The sequence below is a fragment of the Amblyraja radiata genome, chromosome 9, assembly GCF_010909765.2.
Source record: "Amblyraja radiata isolate CabotCenter1 chromosome 9, sAmbRad1.1.pri, whole genome shotgun sequence".
NCBI classification, from domain to species: Eukaryota; Metazoa; Chordata; class Chondrichthyes; order Rajiformes; family Rajidae; genus Amblyraja; species Amblyraja radiata.
In genome coordinates this window covers 2,689,011-2,712,742 of record NC_045964.1, presented here as the reverse complement: position 1 = coordinate 2,712,742, position 23,732 = coordinate 2,689,011, and the positions used below count along the sequence as shown (strand labels likewise).

At 45.8% G+C, this 23,732-nt stretch overlaps 1 protein-coding gene across 2 annotated transcripts in view; it reads left to right on the top strand.

The window, feature by feature from the left end:
- znf839 (zinc finger protein 839) overlaps positions 1-23,732 on the top strand; it is a 56,720-nt gene that overhangs the window by 12,873 nt on the left and 20,115 nt on the right. For both annotated transcript variants that reach the window (XM_033026498.1, XM_033026497.1), the window contains exon 3: positions 21,459-21,590. In XM_033026498.1, the coding sequence (XP_032882389.1) occupies positions 21,459-21,590 (132 nt within the window). The remainder of the gene's footprint in view (positions 1-21,458; positions 21,591-23,732) is intronic.

Here is a 23,732-nt window from a genome sequence, read left to right as displayed (position 1 = left end):
TTCAGACTGTTCCCCCCATTCTTCTTGAATGGGAGGATCAGTACAGGATGGATGGGTGGGAGAGGGAGATCAGCGCAGGATGAATGGGGGTGGGGGGTCAGTACAGTGTGGATCGGAGGGTCTGTGCAGGATGAAGGGTCGGTGTAGGGTCTGTGCTGCTGCTTCAGAAGTGTCCGAGCGAATGACGGGCCCCGCACAGCGACTGCGACAGCGGCACCATCTCTTCCTCCTCCCTGATAGCGGCCGCCGCTTGCAAACCCACTAACGGAGCTTTAAAAAAAAAAACCCTCCCGCACGCCGAGGCGTCCCCCTCCCTCCCTCCCTCCTCCCGGCCTCGGCGTGCGGGAGGGTTTTTTTTAAGTGCCGTTAGCGGGTTTGCAAGCAGCGGCCGCTATCAGGGCGGGCGGGGGGCGGGAGGAGGATGAGATGGAGCCACTGTTCAGGGCCCGTCATTCGCTTCGACCCTTCGTCACCCCGCACCTAGTATCTTTCCCGCGCAATACAACCGTCACCGCCGACACAAAACGTCGCGTTCCTTTTCTCCAGAGATGCTGCCTGACCCCCGGAGTTACTCCAGTTTTTTGTAACTATCCAGTATCTGGTTGCCAAGCAGGGCAAAATGATTCGGTGTTTAGGTCGCCCGACGGCGCTTTGAGTGGTTAGTGGCACCCGGGCAACCGTTAATTTCGAGCCCTGTGCACAATCTAAAGTTGTAAGACAACTTGTTCTATTTGATTGTGTACGCCAGGTTGATTGCATTCGTTGAAACAGGGCGGACCATGTGAAGGTTGCAATCTACCACCCCGGTAGGGAATATGTGAGGTTAATGAATCAATGCAAAATGCCTAGGCAGAATCTGCTGTTGCTCTGTTTCACTGGTTTATAGAGTCATTGTGAGACAGTGTGGAACAGGCCCTTCGGCCCAACTTGCGCACACCGACCACATGTCCCACCTGCCTGCGTTTGGTCCATATCCCTCCAAACCTGTGTAGGAAAGAACTGCAGATGCTGGTTTAAATCGAAGGTAGACCCAAAATGCTGGAGAAACTCAGTGGGACAAGCAGCATCTCTGGAGAGAAGGAATGGGTGACGTTTCGGGTGGAGACCCTACTTCAGACGACTCCAAACCTGTCCTAACCATGTACCTATCTAACTGTTTTTTAAATGTTGGGATAGTCCCTGCCTCAACTACCTCCTCTGGCAGCTTGTTCCAAACACCCACCACAAAGGGTGTGAAAAAGTTACCCTCAGATTCCTATTAAATATTTTCCCCTTCACCGTGAACCTATGACCTCTAGTCCTCGATTCCCCTACTCTGGGCAAGAGATTCTGTGCATCTACGCAATCTATTCCTCTCGTGATTTTATCCACCTCAATAAGATCAACCCTTATCCTCCTGTGCTCCAAGGAATAGTGTCCCAGCCTACTCAACCTCTCCCTACATCTTAGCCCTAGCAACATCCTTGTAAATCTTCTTTGTACCCTTTCCAGCTTGACAACATCCTTCTTATACATGGTGCCCAGAACTGAACATATTCTAAATGTGGCTTCACCAACGTATTGTACAACCGCAACATGACCTCCCTGGCCAATCGATCGGGATCATAGAAACATAGAAAATAGGTGCAGGAGGTGGCCATTCGGCCCTTCGAGCCAGCACCGCCATTCATTGTGATCATGGCTGATCATCCCTTATCAATAACCCGTGCCTGCCTTCTCCCCATATCCCTTGACTCCACTAGCCCCTAGAGTTCTACCTAACTCTCTTAAATCCATCCTGCTGCAATTTTTCACAACTGTCTTCACTATCTGCAAACCACCTACTTTTGTATCATCAGCAAACTTGCTAATCTTGCTGTGTATGTTCTCATTCAAATCATTGATATAGATGACAAACAGTAACGGGGCCGGCACCGAACCCTGAGACACACCATTAGTCATAGGCTTCCAGTCTGAGAAGCAACCTTCCACCATCACCCTCTGCTTCCTTCCATGGAGCCAATTTTCTATCCATTCAGCAATCTCTCCTTGGATCCCATGTGATCTAACCTTCAAGATTGGAACCTTGAGTTCCATTTTTGGTTGGTACTGACCCTAGGATATTTATAGTGATGAATTTGTAGTGGTGCATTCATTAAATTAACAGACTAACTATCCAAAGATGCTGCTTCAACATTCCTGCGATGTACTTCATTTGCATGTTCTGTATCCCATTGCAATCTTCTGTCCTCTTCACCAAGCATACTTGAGGTGCAAACTTTTGAAGCTGCAACACATCAGCTCCTAACCAACGTGCAGCAAGCAAAGTTAAACAACGTACTGCCGCTTCCCTGATTCGGATTATTGTCATATCGACCAGTTTGCAATGAAAGTCCTTGTTCGCATGAAGCTCATAGAGTAAACAGAATAGTAATGCTAATGATAAATACATCTATAACAATGAACAAAGTGCAAAGAACGTAGTGCAATCTTGTGTATTGCAACAGAAATACTGATACAACAATAATGGAATAACTAAATGAGGTAAAGTTAACGGTATGTGGCAACGCCTCCAGAAAGAGTGAAAGAGGTGAAGAGGGGACATGGGTATAAAGCAGTGGGGAATTAGCTATTCTGGCTATCTAGGGTTTCAAGCTCCTTTTTCTTCTGCAGAAGATTGAAGAGACAAATGGGAAAGGACAGGGTGACAGGCATCCCTGAAGATACTCGCAGCTTTCCTGATGTACTGCATTGTGAAGATGGATTGAATAGAAGGAAGTGATGAGCCTGCAATGGACCGGGCTGTGTTCACCACTCTTTGCAGGTTCAGGCGGACAGGAACAAAGCAGTTGCCATAATCAGGCCAAGATGCATCCCATCAGGATATTCTTTCCATAGCGCATCAGTAAAAATTCCAGAGGATCCTTGTGCGCATGTCGCATCTTTTCAGACACCTAAAGAAGTAAATATACTGATGCACATTCTTGGTCATTACATCATAAGGTCATAAGTGAAAGGAGTAGAATTAGGCCATTTGGCCTATCAAGTCTACTACGCCATTCAATCATGGCCGATCTATCTCTCCCTCCTAACCCCATTCTCCTGCCTTCTCCCCATACCCTCTGACACCTGTATTAATCAAGAATCTATCTATCTCTGCCTTTAAAAATATCCACTGACTTGGCCTCCACAGCCTTCGGTGGCAAAGAATTCCACAGATTCACCACCCTCTCACCCTCCTCATCTCCTTCCTTAAAGATTTTTTTTATTCTGAGGCTATGACCTCTGGACCCAGTCTCTCCCACTAGTGGAAGCATCCTCTCCACATCCACTCTATCCTTTCACTATTCTGTATGTTTCAATGAGGTCCCCCCTCATTCTTCTAATCTCCAGTGAGTACAGGCCCAATGCTGACAAATGCTCATCATAGGTTAACCTACTCATTCCTGGGATCATTCTTGCAAACCTCCTCTGGACCCTCTCCAGAGCCAGCACATCCTTCCTCAGATATGGTGCCCAAAATTCCTCACAATATTCCAAATGCGGCCTGACCAGCGCCTTATAGAGCCTCAGCATTACATCCCTATGGTTGAAGGAACCAGACCAAGTTAAGTTGTTGGTGAAACATATGCTCAATATCATCCATCCCTAAGTGTTTGACAGACTTCTACAGATACTCTGTAGAAAGCACCGTGATTGGTTAGATCATGACATAGAAACATAGAAACATAGAAAGTAGGTGCGAGAGTAGACCACCAGGTCCATCGAGCCCGCACCGCCATTCGCTCATGGCTGAACACTAAACAGACACACTTACCCACAAACAGTAGACACAAGACACAGAACACAAAACACTACCCTCCCCTTTATACCGCTATCACCCCTCTCCACCCCAAGAACCGCGTGATCTCCTGGGGGAGGCAAAAAACCGGATAAAAACCCAGGTCCAATTCGGGAAAAAAATCCGGGAAATTCCTCTCCGACCCCAATCCAGGCGATCGACACTTGTCCAGGAGATCACTCAGGTCTACTATACTAACCATACCTAGGTCCATATCCCTGCCCTCTCCCCGTAGCCCCTTATCCCCTTGGCAGCTAAAAAAACATCTATTTTAGACTTAAATATATTTAACGTTTCTGCTTCCACTGCTCCCTGGGGCAGTGAATTCCATAAATTAACCACCCTCTGGGTGAAGAAGTTCTTCCTCATCTCAGTTTTAAAAGAGCCCCCCCTTATTCTGCAACTATGTCCCCTAGTTCTAGTTTCCCCGATCATTGGGAACATCCTCGGTGCATCCACCCGATCAAGGCCCCTCACGATCTTATATGTTTCAATGAGATCGCCTCTCATTCTTCTAAACTCCAAAGAGTAGAGTTCCAGCTTACTTAACCTTTCCTCATATGTCAATCCCCTCATTGCAGGAATTAATCTTGTAAACCTTCGCTGCACTGCCTCCAGGGCTAGTACATCCTTTCTTAAGTATGGACCCCAGAACTGTACACAGTATTCCAAATGTGGTCTCACTAATACCGTGTACAGCTGCAGCAAGACCTCCGTGTTTTTATACTCAATCCCCCTAGCAATAAAGGCCAAAACTCCATTGGCCTTCCTGATTGCTTGCTGCACCTGCATACTGACTTTTAGTGATTCATGTACTAATACCCCTAGATCCCTTTGCGTTGCATTACAACGCAGCTCCTCCTCATTTAGAAAATAACTTGCCCTATCATTTTTTTTCCCAAAGTGAATGACTTCACATTTATTAGTATTAAATTTCATCTGCCAAGTTGTTGCCCACTCACCTAGCTTATCTATATCCTTTTGCAGACTCTTCCTATCCTCCTCATCCCCTACTTTCCCTCCCATTTTTGTATCGTCCGCAAATTTTGATATATTACACTTGGTTCCCTCCTCCAAATCATTTATATAAATTGTGAACAACTGGGGTCCCAGCACCGACCCTTGCGGAACCCCGCTAGTTACCGGTTGCCATCCCGAGTATGAACCATTTATCCCCACTCTCTGCTTCCTATTTGTTAGCCAATCCTCTACCCATGCTAATATATTACCCCCAATCCCATAATTTTTTATTTTTTAGCAATAGTCTCTTATGTGGCACCTTGTCAAAAGCCTTTTGGAAGTCCAAGTATACCACATCCACCGGTTCCCCTTTATCCACCCGGGTTGTTACTTCCTCAAAGACATGGTATGCCAGGGCTGCCAACTCATGCATTGAGTGTGAGTATCACGCATTTTGCCAAATTCTCACGCTGATTACAAATTTCTCACGCTCTGTCGCATATCAACTGCATGGGCCACGGGTGTTGGAGTGGAGAGCCGGGGCTGAGGGAGGGATGTAAGCAGAAGCAGCGGCGGGGGCAGATGTGGACGGGGAGCTGGGGCTGGCGAGTGTTTGCCGGGCTGGCGAGTCACTCGCTGCAGCTCCGGCCATGGAGCAGTGCAAGAGTCCCGGGTCGTCGGAGGCGTCGGAAGTGTTGCGCCGCTGCCGTTAGTCTCTGTGCCGAATTCGCCCTGGATCCGGCAACGTCTCTGGAGAGAAGAAATGGGTGACGTTTCTGGTCGTGACCCGTTTAAGGGTCTAAGGGTCTCTATCCGAAACCTTTAGAAGCGCCTCGACCCGAAACGTCACCCATTCATTCTCTGCAGAGATGCTCCCTGTCCCGCTGAGTTGCTCCAGCATTTTGTGTCTCTCTTCGGTTTAAACCAGCATCTGCAGTTCATTCTCACACAATGAGAAGCTAGTACCAGGTAGTGGTTGGGTAGGGGAGGGACGGAGAGAGAGGGGATGTTAAAGAAATCGATATTCATACTCAATCGGGGACATTAGTTGATATCTTTCTTTAAATTGATATTTTGTTCATCTTTAAATGTAAGTCTTGGATTCATGTATCGCGGGAACAAAAAAGCAAAGGCAAGATGGTAAATATAAACTACAAATTAACTTCAGAAAATGAAACTTCTAGAGATGAACTTTGCCCTTCACTTTACAAAGAATAACCTCAGGGATTATGCAGTAAATGCCTTTCAAATACTCTGCAACCTTGGAATAATATTGTTCATGTTCAAATCCGATAGATAAGTCTTGATTTGTTCAATATTATAATTAGTTAAAGGATACAGCGTGGAAACAGCCCTTCGGCCCCTCGAGTCCGTGCCGACCATCGGTCACCTGTTCACACTGGTTCTATGTTATCCCACTTTCTCATCCACTCCCTACACACTAGGGGGCAATTTACAGAGTGCCAATTAACCTACAAACCCGCACGTCTTTGGGATGTGGCACCTGGAGGAAACCCACGCGGTCACAGGGAGAACGTGCAAACTCCACACAGACAGCACCCAAGACCAGGATCGGAGCCTGGTATCCGGCGCTGTGGGGCATTAATTGTAATGCTAATACTTGGATCTCCGCTGATATGCCGGGATGATTACCCAATATTACTGATTATTAATCCATTGTATTATTGATTATATATGTTGTGCCCGTTCTCCTTTATCTGTACATTGTGAGCGGCTTGCTTGCATTTACCGGATAGCACGCAACAAAAGCTATTCCCTGTACCTCGCTACAGGTGGCAATAGTAAACTAAATCAATCTATTTACATGTATCTATGTGTTGTTGCTTTAACCAGCCTGTTAAGATGCAGCAACTGAGAATGTCATTTTTCTGATGTCGCTGCACGCGACAACTAAACACTCTTGTCTTCATTCTACACTTGAAATTACCACAATTACATTTAAACGGCATTTGGACAGATACACGTGTAGGAAGGAACTGCAGATGCTGGTTTAAACCGATAGACACAAAGTGCTGGAGTAACTCAGCGGATCAGGCAGCATCTCTGGAGGGAAGGAATGGGTGAAGTTTCGGATCGAGACCCTTCTTCAGACTGAAGGTCTGGTTAATTGGCTTGGTATAAGTGTAAAGTCCCTAGTGTATGTAGGATAGTGTTAATGTGCGGGGATCGCTGGTGCGGACTTGGTGGGCCGAAGGGCCTGTTTCCACGCTGTATCTCTAAACTGAAACCTGTCCGGCTAGCAGGGCTGTGTAGCGCGGAGTGCCGGGACACGGTGACATCTGGCTCTGATCTCCACAAAGCCAATAGCGTATCGAGCAGCGCCGCAGATCAATGGGCCTCTGGTGCTTGCAGCCGGTCCACAGACACAGAGAGGAAATTGGCTGTTACTCCGGCTTTTTGTGTCTATCAGTGACTTGGAGAGTGGGCTGGACAACGAGTGACGCAGCTGGTCGTGATCTACGCTATTCCCAAGCACCTATGGGCCTGTCCCACTGGGGCGACTCTTTAGGTGACTGTCAGGGACTAGTTCTACTAGCATTCGCCTACGACACCTCGCGACAACCACCGACAGCAAAAATTGTTGCCATTGTCGCTTGTAATCAACCAAAAGATTGCCTAAGTGGGACAGGTTCTTCAGGCTGCGGCTCGGTGCATCCTGGAGGACAACCTGTGGCTGCTGGAAGTAGGTACCAAGCACTGGGTAGAAACGGTGGAAGATAATAATAATAATAATAAATTTTATTTATGGGCGCCTTTCAAGAGTCTCAAAGACACCTTACAAAAATTTAGCAGGTAGAGGAAAAACATGTAAGGGGAATGAAATAAATAGTAGAGACATGACTAGTACACAAAGTAAAGACAGAATTCAATTCAAAACACAATATGAGGCAATTAATGCACAGATGAAAAGGGAGGGGGACGTGGGGCTAAGGATAGGCAGAGGTGAAGAGATGGGTCTTGAGGCGGGACTGGAAGATGGTGAGGGACACGGAATTGCGGATCAGTTGGGGGAGGGTTCCAGAGCCTGGGAGCTGCCCTGGAGAAGGCTCTGTCCCCAAAACCGCGGAGGTTGGACTTGTGGATGGAGAGGAGACCGGCTGATGTGGATCTGAGGGACCGTGAGGGTTGGTAGGGGGAGAGGAGGTCAGTGAGATATGGGGGGGCCAGATGGTGGAGGGCTTTGTAGGTGAGGACCAGGATTTTGTAAGTGATCCGGTGGGAGATGGGAAGCCAGTGAAGTTGTTTGAGGACTGGAGTGATGTGATGCCAGGATTTGGTGTGGGTGATGAGTCGGGCGGCTGCGTTCTGGACCAGTTGGAGTCAGTTGATGTAGGTGGAGCTGATGCCAAGGAGAAGTGAGTTGCAATAGTCCAGTAGGGAGGAGATGAAGGCATGGGTGAGTCTTTCAGCAGCGGGAGGTGTGAGAGAGGGTCTGAGTTTGGCGATGTTGCGGAGATGAAAGAAGGAGGTTTTAATGACATGGCGGATGTGAGGCTCAAGGGAGAGGGTGGAATCAAAGATCACGCCAAGGTTGCGGGCCTGGGGAGACAGTGGTGCCGTCGATGGTGAGAGTGGGGTTATTGATTTTGCTGAGTGTGGCTTTGGAGCCTATGAGGAGGAATTCTGTCTTATAGCTGTTGAGTTTGAGGAAGTTATGTTGCATCCAGGTTTTTATAGCTGACAAACAGGAGTTGATATGGGAGAGGGGGGGGTTGTGGGGGGATTTGGTGCCGAGGTAGATCTGGGTGTCATCGGCGTAACAGTGGAAGTCCAGCTTGAAGTGGCGGAGTATCTGACCAAGGGGGAGGATGTAGATGATGAAGAGGAGGGGGCCGAGTACGGAGCCTTGAGTGACTGTGGCTGTAACAGAGGTGTGGTTGTGGAGAGAGATGAAGTGGGATCTGTTGGAAAGGTAGGAACGGAGCCAGCTGAGTGCAGAGCCTTCAATGCCGAGGTCTTTGAGTCTGGTGAGCAGGATGTTATGGTTCACTGTATCGAAGGCTGCGCTCAGGTCGAGGAATATGAGGATGTTGAGGGAACCAGTGTCAGCAGAGGTGAGGAGGTCGTTGAGGACTTTGTGGAGAGCAGTTTCTGTGCTATGGAGGGGGCGAAAGCCAGATTGGAGGGGTTCAAGTAGGTTATACGCAAGGAGGTGGGAATGAAGTTGCGACGCAACGATACGCTCCAGGGTTTTGAAGAAAGGGGCCTTCAAATGGGGATGGTTGGAGAAAGCACCCTGCTTGCCTGCTAGATTTTCACTTACTGTAACTGCAGGAAAAATGTTCCTGATTTTGGGAGAGTTCAGAACCAGGGGTTACAGTTTGGAATAAAGGGTAAGGATATGGGGAAAATCGAGGGATATGGGGGAATAAAACAGGAAAGATGTACTGATTTTAGATGAACAGCCATGATCATATTGAATGGCAGTACTGGCTCGGAGGGTCGAATGGCCTATTCCTGCACCTATTTTCTATGTTTCTATGCTTGAGTATATGGCAATAAAACCCGACCACTTGATTTTGAAGCATTCATGCATGGTGGACGTATAATGTAGTCATAGAGTGATACAGTGTGAAAACAGGCCCTTCGGCGCAACTTGCCCACACCCGCCAACATGTCCTAGCTACACTACCTAATTTTGGTCCATATCCCTCCAAACCTGTCCTATCCATGAATCAGTCTAACTGTTTATTAAATGTTGGGATAGTCCCTGCCTCAACTACCTCCTCTGGCAGCTTGTTCCATACACCCACCACCCTTTGTGTGGAAAAAGTTACCTCTTAAAAAGCTACCTCTTAAAAATACTTCAAACAAAAAACATTGAAATCAAACTTCTACAATGCACTAAAACATGATTTTAATACATCAGATTTCAAAAGGTTCCTACCGTGGGAGTGGGACACCCCCCCCCCCCCCCCTCCCACAACCTCCCCCCACTCAGTTGTTCCACTCCCTCGCCGGGTACCCACAAGGCCAGTGATCGCTCAGCCCCCCCACTTTCAAAAACATTCCGTGGCCACAGAGAACACTGCCAGATGTGAGCGGGGAACTGAGGCCAGTTATCCGTGATGTCTGGATCCCAATGCTCAGCGCTTCGTATTTCGGAGTTGGCTAATGTGATTGATTTGTAATTAGCCTGATTTGTAATTCGTTGAGAAAACCTTAATTTATTAATCCGGAATATCCAGGGGGATGGGATAATTGAATATTAAAATGACATGCAAGATGTCAGGCTGTCTGTCTCAACATACAGCCCCGATAACCCATTATTTCCTTCAGTTAATATTGGGAAGATAGCACTATTGTCATTTGCCACTCAACTATTATGTTTGTTTACCTCGCTGACTATTTCTAACCCCCCCCCTCCTAAATTCCTTTGACAGGTTGAATAGAAATGTCCCCAATCTCGTTGTTTTATTAATTGAACACGTCGATGAACATCCTCAAGGAGTGTAATCAAATAAAAACTAATTCAGATGCGATGTTTAAGAGCTTGTTCAAAGAAGGGGCATATTTTAAATGAGTGACAGAGATACCTGCATGGGGAATGTGTGAGGCGGTTATTATTTGTCTTTAGTTTTAGCTGGAACCAGGACATCTGAAGATTCAAAGTTTAATATAGCAATTGTGCTGATACTGAGCTAAACCAACCACGTAATGAATATCTTCCATTCGGAGGTTTTATTTTTCTGATGCCATTTAAGCTCACTTGGATTTCAATCACTTCAATGTAAAAGTAATTGGGAATGGGGAGCATTGGAACAAAAATTTGCCCTCGGTACATCTTAACTGTAATATAATAATGTATGCATGTTGGTAGGTGCAAACAAAACAAAGGTCTTTTTTAAAAAATCATTTTTGTGTTATGAATACCACAGAAAATATTATGTACTCTCAAGATCACATTTAATAGAATAGTATTGCTTAAATATATAGTTATTGGACTTTACATTTTGGAATAGTCCCAGCTGAGAGGAAGACAGCAAAATACTGAAAATATTGGGGGTGAAAATGACTTCAGGACAGTTTGTTAGGAAAATGAAAGAAATGGTAACAAAATACTTATACAGCTGAGTGAGTATAATTTTATGGATGAGAAATTGTGTTCCACCAATTGATGACTTCTTTGACAAATTAACTAGCATGTTAGATAACAATGAAGCCAATGGATGTAGCAAATTTTGTTATCCATAATTTGGTCCTTGAAGTGCCGCATAAAAGATTACCGCATTAGATAAGCACCTGTGGACTTGAACGTAATAGGTTAAGTCCAGGGGGTCAGATATGGGGCTTTATGTGTGGGCCAGATATATTGTCAGTGCAGAGGGGCTAGGAGCAAGGCCATGTGTGCATCCAGAGTCAAGGTCTGGAATAGTACTAGGTGTGCAGTCAAAGCTGGGACAATGGGAGTGTTCAGCACTGGGAACCTAAGCAGGTAAGCAACTATGATCAAGGTAAAATAGGGGGCCAGGTGTAAGGCTGGACTCGGGGTCAGGAATGAGAGAAGGTATGCAACTGGAGTCAGGGTCAGGAGTAGTACCAGTAGTGAGACCTAGGTTGGTCAACATGGGCCAAGTGTTTGAATATAATCTGATTTCCATACATGTATATACTAAGATCATTCATAATAATAATAATAATAATAATCTTTATTGTCATTGTACAAGACAACGAAATGTTGTTGGAGCAGTCCTCCAGCTGCACAGGAATACGAGTATAAAAATACGTTTAAAAAAAAAAGAACTATTAAAAAATTAGACTATAAACATATAGAAGTATGGGCGGGTGTGTGAGAGAGAGGGGGGGAATCAGTGTGGGAGGGGGATAGAGTTCAGTAGTGTCACAGCTCTATGGTAGAAGCTGTTTTTTAGTCTTGTCGTGCGGGCGCTCAGTGTCCTGTATCGTCTTCCTGAGGGCAGGGGGGTGAAGAGGCAGTGTCCAGGGTGTGTGCTGTCTCTAATGATGCCCTTGACCCTCCGGATGCAGCAGGTCCGGTAGATGTCCTCCAGTCTGGGGAGCTGGGTGCCAGTGATCCTCTCAGCAGTCTTAATGACGCGTTGGAGAGCTTTCCTGTTCTCTGCGGTGCAGCCAGAGTACCATACTGTGATACAGTATGTGAGAACTGACTCGATGGCTGACCTGTAGAAGCTCACCAGCAGCTGTTGTGGGAGACATGCCCTCTTCAAGCACCTCAGGAAGTGAAGCCTTTGAAGTCCTTTCTTGACCATCGCCGTGATGTTGACGGTCCAGGTCAGGTCGTGGCTGATGTTGACCCCGAGGTACCTGATGTTCTGCACAGCCTCCACTGTCTCGCCGTTAATGGTGATGGGCTGATGGACGAAGGTCTTCGGTCTCCTCCTGAAGTCCAGGATCATCTCCTTTGTTTTTGCTGCGTTGAGGATCAGGTTGTTCTCACGGCTCCAGCTCACCAGGTTCTCTACCTCTGTCCTGTAGGCGGCCTCGTTGTTACTCGTGATCCTGCCTACCACGATGGTGTCATCTGCAAACTTTAATATGGTGTTGGCCTCGTGGATGGGTTTGCAGTCGAGAGTGTAGAGGGAGAAGAGGAAGGGGCTCAACACACAGCCCTGTGGTGCACCGATGTTCAGGGTGATGCTGGAGGAGACCTGCCTCCCCATGCGCACAGTCTGTGGTCGGCCGGTGAGAAAGTCCAGGACCCAGCTGCTCAGGTGTGTGTTGAGGCCCAGGTGGTCCAGCTTGGTGACTAGTTTATGGGGGGGGGGGGGATGGTGTTAAAGGCGGAGCTATAATCTATGAATAGCATCCGCACATAACTGTCCCGCTGGTCAAGGTGTGTCAGGGTGGAGTGGAGGGCCAGTGACATTGCATCCTCCGTCGACCTGTTTGCCCTATAGGCAAATTGGTGGTGGTCTAAGGAGGGGGGGATGCTGTTCTTCAAGTGTCCCAGTACCAGACGTTTGAAGCACTTCATCACCACCGGTGCCAGCGCCACTGGCCGATAGTCATTGAGGGACCTGATGGCTGATTGTTTTGGCACAGGGATGATTGTGGCTGTCTTGCCCCTGCGCAGTGCTTCAGAACCCGCCCTGGTACTCCGTCAGTTCCGGTGGCCTTGTTGGGGTTGATGTGCTGCAGGGTCCGTCTCACGTCGTGGGGGCTCAGAGTCAGCACCGGTGGTGAGGGTCCCTGCTGTGCCCGTATGTTGTCACTGCAGTCGGCGCAATCAAACCTGGCAAAAAACAGTTCAGGTCGTCAGGGAGGGATGAGCTTTGTGCGTGTGTGGAGCTGTTGTAGCCGGTGATGGTTCTGATGCCCTGCCACACGCGTCGAGAGTCTGAGCTGTTAAAATGCTCCTCGATACGCTTCGTGTAGCGGTGCTTTGCTTCCCTGATGCCCTTCCTCAGACTGGACCTTGCTGTTCTGTATGCCTCTGCATCACCTGAGTGGAAAGCTGCATCCCGGGCCTTCAGCAGACCAGTTACAGCGCCACTCATCCATGCCTTAAGGTTGGGGAGTGTCAGTATTGTCCTCTGTGTGGTGACACTGTTCATACAGAAGGTGATGTAATCCAATACTGATGAGGTGTAGGTGTTGAGGTCTGTGTGGTTGTTGTGAGTGGCAGCCTGTTTAAAGATGTCCTAATCAGTGTACTCAAAGCAGTTCTGTAGCCTGTCCATGGCTCCTTCTGGCCAGACCATGATGGTGCGAACTGTTGGCTTTGTCCTTGCAATGAGGGGTCTGTATGCAGGTGTTAAGTACAGACTGATGTGATCGGATCGGCCAAGATGGGGGCACGGGGCAGTAGACCTGGTCCAAGATATTGTTTCCTCTGGTCGGAAAATCAATAAACTGGTGAAATGTTGGCATTACTGTCTTCAGCTTGGCGTGATTGAAGTCTCCTGCTATTAAAAACACGCCGTCTGGGTGGTTGTTTTTCAGCTGGTGGATAGCATCATGCAGACTAGCCAGTGCTAGCTTAGCGTTAGGTTGCGGTGGTATGTAAACAGCAGTGAGGAACACCACTGTAAACTCCCTTGGCAGATAAAACGGTCTGCATTTCACTGTAATAAACTCCAAGTCCAGTGAGCAAAAAGTCTCAACAATGTCAGTGGTGGTGCACCATGAGTTACACACATATATGCACACACCACCGCCTTTATCCTAACCGGAGTCAGCTGTTCGGTCTGCTCGATAAACAGTCCGGCCTGCTAGTTCAATAGCAGCGTCAGGGATGTTCGGATTCAGCCAGGTTTCGGTGAAGAAGAAAGCACAGCTACTTATCCTGTTTGAGTGAAGCCTCAGTCTGAGTTCGTCGATCTTGTTGACAATGGACTGGGCGTTCACTATAAACAGGCTGGGCAAAGCTGGTCGGTCCGGTGAGCTCCTCAGCCTAGCGTGGATGCCGGCCCGCTTGCCCCGCTTTTGCTTCCTCTCCCGTCTCCGTCCCCGTCTGCCCCGCTTGCTGCTTTGGCTCGTTATCCAGGCAGGAGCAGCTCCTCCGATATAGCAGATGGAGGGGGTGGAATGTAGTTTGTACTCCGAATATTCAAGATGTGCAGTCGGTTATAAGTTATGTTCGTTCCCATTTGAAGGGAAAGGCTCACAATGCAGAAAGTAAACATTAAAAAAAACACGAAAAACACTAAAAACCGGCAACTAGAGGGAGAGCTCCGAGCCGCTGCGACTGTGCGCGCCGCCATCTTCCCTAATGTACTGCATCTGTTGTTCAGAGCCTGGCTCTACTGTGGAATGTAATTTAGCCTAACCTTATTCATAGTTAATCCAATTTTAAGCATAAATATTGCATTCAAGTGTAGGTTAAAACACTAGCTACAGTATGCACCACATTGCACAATTTCAAGCTGAAAACTGCAAAAGCTCCGAAAGGATTCAAAAGGACCCCCACCATCCAGGCCACCCCATCTTTTCATTGCTACTGTCGGGCAGGTTGTACAGGAGCATGAGCCCTACATGACCAGGCTCAGAAATGGCTACTTTCTGACAACCATCAGGTTATTGAACTGACCTGCACAACCCTAATCCTACTTTGACAACATAACATTATAGCGCATCTCTTGTACGGTAGTAGGCTTGTTTCCTAATTGTAGTTTGCATTGTTGTTATTTTGCAGTCTTTTGCTTTTCACTGTCTTGAAGAATTGTGTGTAATTTCTATATAATTTGATTTTGTGTGTCTGAGTCTGTGTCTGTGATGCTGCTGCTGCAAGCAAGTTTTTCATAATACCAAACTTATGCACGTAACAAACGTAACGACTTCAGAGTAGACTGAAGTGAGAGGTTGAAGGATGCCGGCGAAGGTTGTGTTCAATTGATTGGCGCATGATTTCCAAACCTATCCAGGAACTCCATCCAGGATGGCTGCTTTCCAAGCGTTTACTCTTGAAAAAGCAGATCTGACGGCTGATCGACCGGCTGACCGACCGACTGATTTCTGACTGACCGACTTCTGACTGACCGACTGACTGACCCTAATCCTAATGCGAACCCTAGCTCTACATTTGTTATTTATCATTTTTATTTAACAGTAGTAGTAGGGCCCCCAATCGGTCATGACTGACCATGGGTGATGCATCCTAGTTTGTCAGATGCAAGCCTGGGCGATGTCATATGGAGGACAGGCTGTTGCCCATGCAGCACGTCCCCCCCCTCTCCATGTCGCTGATCGATCCAAAGGAACAACAGGGTCGTTACAGTTTGGCACCAGCACCGTCGCAGGAGCTGCCAGAGCGAGGTTGTAGACAATGACGAACTGCCTTAGGGGCTCCGACTCCGGATTTTCTTGAGGTTTACTGCTGGAGCCTTTTCCATGACTGGATATGGTGGCAGTGGGAGGTTTTAAATCAGAGTTTTCCCTCTCCTAGATGGACTGCCTTCCCAGGCTGACGAACCCCATCTGCCCAGCCACTCATGGGGGTGGGAGCGTCTACCTTCCCGTGCAGGTCTATAGCACCTGCCCACTGCCCATAACTATTTAACAGTTCACATCATAACTTTACAAAGATAAATCAATTGTAAAACAAAATTATCAGCAAGGTTAGAATTACCTTTATTCCTCTGAAACCTTGCTACTATTTTGATGTAATTAGGAGGCAGCCATGATCCCAGAGTGCTCACTGCCTACCTACCATGAAACAAAGCGCGTGATTCGTCAATTGGCGTCCGACGCAATGTCAAACGTGCATTGATTGGACAATTAACGGAAAATTTGAGGTTTTTCTCATAATTTAAAAATATGTGCAGGTTGTGGTCTTGACGAGTATCAGGTATGATTTCTATAATATTTTTACACAATACGTTAAAAATTCAGGTAGTTACGTGATTTGGGTCACGAACTTAAACGAAAAAGCACCGCATTTTACATCAAAATATAAGTGAATGGCTCTTGTAATTTAGATGGGAGTTCCTATTGTTCACAAGAAGGCCTTTACAGTGTTGATAGTACTAAATGCAACTTTGTTGCCTGGTGCCGAGCTTGATAGCAGGTGGTCTTTCCAGTTTTATTCTTAATTTTTGACCCATTAATTAGCTTGAGAGAATTGATGGGCCTTTTCAGCAGCTGTTTAAGACTCATTTTCTGGGTCAGACCAAAAAATGACCAGTTCCTTCTGTGAAGATTAAATTTCTTACTATTATTCAGCAGACGTTAATTTTATTTCTCATGCTTAAAATTATGTTTTGTTTTGAAGAGAGTGATTTCTATCTATTACTATTCTAGCATCCTGTCTGCTCATCACAGAGGCATTGAAGCTATCTAATTAATATCTCAATGTTCAGTGGAGCAACAAAAGATTAGATTAGATTCAACGTTATTGTCATTGCACATAGTACAAGTACAGTACAACGAAATGCAGTTTTGCAACTAACCAGAGTGCAAAGTAATAAAGTGCTGATTAAGACACTATATACAAATGAGGATATATTGGTGTATGTACATAGGCATGTACATATATACAGATAGTTGTTATGGTGCAAAAGATTGACATGTGCTATATTCTGGTGAATAAGCGCTTAACTATAAATTATATAAACTATAAATAACACTGATGGGAAGGGGGGAGGGCTAGCGCCGGGCCTGTGAGTTCAGCAGGGTAATGGTGTTTTGGAAGAAGCTGTTCCTTAGCCTGCTGGAGCGAGACCTGAGGCTCCTGTACCGCCTCCCTGATGGTAGGAGGGCAAATAGTCCATGGTTGGGGTGTGAGGGGTCCTTAATGATTTTGCCAGCCCGTCTCAGACACTGTGTGCGGTGAAGGACAGCCATGGCAGGGAGCGAGGCACCGATCCACCGAAAAGGGAAACTATCTCAATTTGAATTGTTTTAAAGAAATCTTTGCAACTCATTACTGGAATAAAAATAGCCTTTGTTGAATTTGTTGTACTGTGAAACTGTTTTCCAAAGGATATTACAAATTTGCCAAATTGTGGAAAGTTAATAAAAGCAGACTTTATAATGTAGTAGTCTTAGTAGAATATGTCAGTCTTCAACAATCTGTGTAGCTAATTTGTAATATGGTGTGCTTACTGTGATAGAATTTTAGATATTTCTACTTCATTCTGAAATTGGATATTGCAGAGGCAGCTATTTGCAGACGACCAATATGCAGGAAAGGATCGGTTGTTCATCAGTGAATACATAATTGCATTTCAAATTCTTAACTGCATTCGCCAGGTCAATGGCTGTAAAATTGTAATAATTGAAAAACAAAAGGATAGTGGAGAACTTAAATTTACGTTGTCGGTAACCTTGGGGAGGAGATGGAACCAGAAGCAGAATCTGTTGCAAATATCAAACTATTGAAGGAATTCAGCAGGTTTTGCAGCAACTGTGGAGGGAACTGGACAGGTACCATTTCAGATTGTGACCCTTCTTTAATCTGAAGAAGGGACCCAATTTGAAACATTGTCCATCCATTTCTCTTTGTGGATGTTGCCCGACTTGTTGAGTTCCTCCAGCAATTTTATTATTTTTGCTTCAGATTCCAACATCTGAGGTTTTAGTGGAATCAGTCGTATTCCCTAAATCAAACTGATTTTGCTTTTGGGGAAGAAGAAGACTGTTTGCCGTGTGCATTTCATAAATTTCATAAATGCATGAGCCTACCAGCTGCCAGCAATCATTGGTTTGATCTATTGTTGTCCTTGGAAGGAGAAAGTGTACAAACCTGCATTAAAAGTGAAGTACCTGTTCAGTTTGATTGAACACAGCCAATTAAATCTATTGTTCAGTTCATGCTCTTCCCCAAGTTGCTTATAATGCAGATTAATGTACACTGGAATAACCTTTGTCTCTCCATTGTTTATGATTTTTTACTCTTTGGTCAGTGTGCCACTTCCATAATTATGCCATTTCATGCCCTTATTCAAGCAAACCCTCATTCTCCCTTTGAGATTCATCAATATGCTGCCACCTCATCTCACTCCCAAATCAATCTTTACTGCAATCCATGTTTCAGACTCTGCACAAACACTACCTACTGGATCTCCTGGTTGATAACCATTTTAACTGCTATTCCCATTCCCACATTGACTTTTCTGTCTTGGGTTGCCTCCATTGCCAGACTGAGGCCACATGCAAAAAACTGGAGGTGTGACATCTTATATTTCACTTGCGTATCTTGTGGTATGAACATTGTCTTCCCCAATTTTAGGTAACCCCCAAATAACTTCTCTTCCCCTATGCCCCACCTGGAATTCCACCTATTTCTGTTAACCATCAGCTGATAGTAATAGCCCTGTCTCACTGTACGAGTTCATTCCAAGAGCTCTCCTGAGTTTAAAAAAAAATCAAACTCGTGGTGAGCACGGAGAATGAACGTAGCGGGTACGTCGGAGCTTGGGGACGTCTCTTAGCGGCTCGTGATGCTAACGGCAGGTACTCGGGAAGACTGGCTAACGGCAAGTAAGCACGGGAAGGCTCGTGAAGATTTTTCAACGTTGAAAAATGTCCACGAGAGCTCCGAGTACCGACGAGTGGCCATTACCGTAAATCTCCGAGTTCGAATTGGGGCAAACTCGGGAGAACTCTTGGAATGAACTCGTACCGTGGGACAGGGGTTTAAATGTACTTATAAGTGAACCCTTTCTGCACAAGAGAACCAAGAGTGTTCTATTATTATATGTATCAAAACAAAGCAGTGAACTTGCATCAATGAGTGATCAACCATCAGTTATTCCTGTCCATTGTGAGACCATTTACTACACCTCATTGGTGGGTCAGTGCTGGAGACACTGAGCAGCTGTGTGTCTGTCTGTCTGTGTTGGATGACCTGGGCTCAGCACATAGATGAAATCACGAAGAATGCGCATCAGTGCCTCTACTTTCTGAGTTGTTCAAGGTGAATGTGCAAGAGACTCTCGAGCATTGTTTATATAGTTCATCTCAGGCACAACCCTCCCCAACAACGATAGCATCTACATGAGGCACTGCCTTAGGAAGGGGGCATTTGGTATCAAAAATCCCTCCATCCGGGTCATGCCCTCTTCTCACTGCTGCTGTTGAGCAGGAAGTAAAGAAGCCTGACGTCCCACACCATCCAGTTTAGGAACAACTGCTTTCGTACAACCAGCAGGTTTTTTAATCGATCCACACAATCCGAATCGTACCTCAGCAACAGAGCCTACAGTTTGTTTCTACTGTGTTTTTGCACTAATGTATTGTGTTTGCATGTTTTTATATATTTCTCTTCATTGTCATGTATAATCTAGCTATAATCTATGTATAATTCGTTTCTGTGAGTTGTCAGTCTACATACCTCAGATGCTGCTGCAGGCAAGCGCTTTGTTGTACAATTTCCTCATCTTTCTTGCGCTTATGACAATAAACTCGACTTGACATGGATATCCGATTCTCCCTGAACATCAAAACCTTTCAGTGTCTCATCGTTTCAAATAAAATTCTACCAAATTGGAAGACTTTTCCATTTTGCCAGAACATATCGCACTGCCTTGTCGTTGCCTATTTATTTAGAGTGCCTACATTCTCCCTGGTACCTTTGTACATTCACCCGCAGTATCTGTTGTCATTATTTGTTTGTATATCACCTTTAGTTGCGATGTATTAGGCCGCCCTATCATCACTGCAACCTTTGATCACATTGAAAGATAGTGGTCCTACTGCTCACTATTCCATCAAGTGTTCACACACCTCATTTACCACTAATTAGTCCTTGACCGCCTGTGCCTTGGTGATTCAGGTGCCCACCATAACACTACAAAAATGTTGTGGAACAACTTGCTTGGGCTGTGTGTTCCAGACTTCCGCTACACTCTTGGTGAAAAAATCTCCCTCGGGTCTCAGCTAAATCTTTGTGCTCAGCAGTATAATTTTGATCCTAGAATAGTCAATTCAAAGGTTAGTTTATTGTCACGTGTACCAATTAAGGTACAGTGAAACTCGGATTGCCATACTAAAAATAAAGCAACAAGACACACAACTACATACGTTAACATAAACATCCACCACAACGGCCTCCCCACTGTGATGGAAGGCAATAAAGTCTAATCTTCTTCCTCAATTGTGCATGTAAGTAACTACCACCTTTCAACTATATCTTCTCTTCATCTACTCCTTGACTGTCATTCACTTATGGGGTCAACTATACCAACAATCTACATCTGTCCCCACCACTCAATTACTGTTGCGTTTCTATTCATCACTACAGTTCCCCAACTAAACAGGTAAAGACTGAACTGTTTTACTCAACATAAAAACTCTGTTAATGCCACTGCATCGACTATGTTCCTTTTCTCAAGGCTAATCCAGATTGCCCAATTTTAGTTTAGTTTAGAGATGGGGTCAACTATAAACATGGGATCAACTATCTGCACAGAAACAGGCCCTTCGGTCCACCAAGTCCCCTCTGACCCACGATCCCCGCACATTAACACCACCCTACACACACCAAGGACAATTTGCACTTATACCAGGCCAATTTACCCAACATGTATGTCCTTAGAGTGTGGGAGTAAACCGAAGATCTTGGAAAAAACCCACGGGGAGAAAGTACAAACTCCATACAGACAGCACCCAGGGTCGGGATCGAACCCGGGTCTCAGGCGCTTCAATCGCTGTATGGCAGCAACACATGTGCTGTGCCACCGTTGCTACCTGTAACTCTGACCAGTTATTTCACCACTAGTTCCCTGAACTGTTTTCATACCATGGTTGTGCATATAAACTGCAAAATGCAATCCACTACTCACTAAAGCTACTTTGGCAGCACCTCCCAATCCCACAGTCATCAAGGAGAAAAAGGATGACGGGTACATGGAAATACTATTGCTTTAAGGTTCCCCCCCCCCCCCCCCCCCCCAAAGTTGCTCCAGAGCAACATGCCGTGCAAGTGTGTCAATGTTCCTTCATCACTGGGTCTACATCCTCAAGCCAATGTTGGGAGTGACTTCGCCAGAAGCATGGCAGGGATGGATGACACCCTGGGCCATTGTGGGGAAATATATCATCATGCTCTCAAGTGATTCAACTATAACATGTATAGGATTACCAGTTTAGTATCATCATGCAATGTTTTAGCTTTTGGCATCTGCGCCCTATAACACTGCCTATTTTTAACTTTATATAAATAATAGCCTTGCCTATAATGGAAACCACTTGATTTTTGCTAACCAGCTCTAAAAGTGCAAGTTTGATTTGTTTGCAGACTGGAAAAGTGACATTAGCACAGCATTTCCCTGCACGCCGGCGAACTGTAAGGCGAGGCCGACCCCCTAAACACCATAACAATACTCACCATCAAGACCAAGTCATCAAGAGGAAAGCAAGGCTAAAAGAGGTATGGAGTTGCTTTATTAAATTTAAATGCACATTACAATCTAACTGAATGTAAAATTTTAGTTGATGTCCAAAATACAAAGTATTGCATAGGAAGGAACTGCAGATGCTGGTTTAAACCAAACATAGACACAAAAATCTGGACTCAGCGGGATAGGGAGCATCTCTGGAGAGAAGGAATGGGTAACGTTTCGGATCGAGACCCTTCTTCAGATTAGTCGGGGGAATGGGAAACAAGATATATAGACGATGATGTAGAGATATAGAACAATGAATGAAGGATATGCAAAACAAGTAACAATGGTAAAGGAAACAGGCCATTGTTAGCTGTTGAGTGAAAACGAGAAGCTGGTGCGACTTGGGTGGGGGAGGGATGGAGAGAGAGGAAATGCGGGGTTACTTGTAGTTAAAGAAATCAATATTTATACCACAAGGCTGTAAGTTGCCCAAGCGAAATATGAGATGCTGTTCCTCCAATTTGCGTTTAGCCTCGCTCTGACAATGGAGGAGATCTAAGACAGAAAGGTCAGTGTAGGAATGGGAAGGAGAATTAAAGTGTTTAACAACCGGGAGATCAGGTCGGTTCAGGCGGACTGAGCGAAGGTGTTCCGCAAAACGATCGCCCAGTCTAAGTTTGGTCTCGCCAATGTAAGAGTCCACATCTTGAACAACGGATACAGAAGATGAGGTTGGAGGAGGAGCAAGTGAACCTCTGCCTCATCTGAAAGGACTGTCGGGGTCCCTGGACAGAGTCGAGGGAGGAGGTATAAAGACAGATATTGCATCTTCTGTGATTGCTGGGGAAGGTATCTGGGGAGGGGGTGGGAAGGGATGAGTTAACCAGGGAGATGCGGGAAGGGGTGGTGATGGGAAGATGTGAGTCGTGGAGGGATCCCATTGGAGGTGGTGAAAATTTGAGAGTATTATGTGTTGTATGTGACGACTGATGGGTTGAAAGGTAAGGGCTAGGGGAGGGGGCTAGGGCGGAGCTGCTGGGTACTGAGGAGACGTGTGTGAAGGCCTTGTCTATGATGAGAGAGGGGAATTCTTCCTAATTCTAGATTCATCCAAGAGAGGAAACATCCTTTGAGCACCCAGCCCATTATCCCTTTCAGAATATTGTATATTTCATTGAAGCTTGGCTTTGTGACCTCGTAGACTAGCGTGACCTCGTAGGTAAGGTTCACAAGGTTAATTCCCGGGATGGCGGGACTGTCATATGATGAAAGAATGATTCGACTGGGCTTGTACTCTCTGGAATTTAGAAGGATGAGAGGAGATCTTATAGAAGCATATGAAATTATTAAGAGATTGGGCGCGCTAGATGCAGGAAACATGTTCCTGATGTCGGGGGAATCCAGAACCAGTGGCCACAGTTTAAGAATAAGGGGTAGGCCATGTAGAACTGAGATGAGGAAAGAAAATTTCACACAGAGAGTTGTGAATTTGTGGAATTCTCTGCCTCAGAAGGCAGTGGATGCCGATTCACTGGATGGTTTCAAAAGAGAGTTAGATGGAGCTCTTAGGGCTAGCGGAATCAAGGGATATGGGGAAAAGGCAGGAACTGATTATGGATGATCAGCCATGATCACATTGAATGATGGTGCTGGCTCGAAAGGCCGAATGGCCTACCTCTGCACCTATTTTCTATGTATATCTATGATTCTTGTAAACTCCAGTGAACAGTTTATTCGGGGGTGATGAGTGAATGGGACATTGTAAATTAGAATAAGGGCAGCAGAGTTTTGAATGACTTAAAGTTTAAGTAGGTGTTCTGATGGTTTGGAATGATCCGCTTTAGAGTTGATACAGGCACAAAAATGGTCTGCAAGAGCACATAATGTGGGGCTGAGGCTGTCAGGTGATGTTATTTTGGTGAAAAAAGGCATTTGTTGTGCTATCGTGGATTCATGGTCAGTTACTTAACCTGACTGTGGGTGCTGAGTTGTCAGATTCCATGGATAATTGACAGGAAGAAAGATGGCATCATAGGTAAGGAAACTGAGGTTGTGGTAAGGACCAAGGGCAAAAGCTTTTTACGTGTGTTTGATTTGTGCATTTTTACAATAACACACTTGTTCCTTTAATACCAAAGCTTGATTTACGCGCTCATATTTTTGTAATCGCGTGATCAAATTTACTG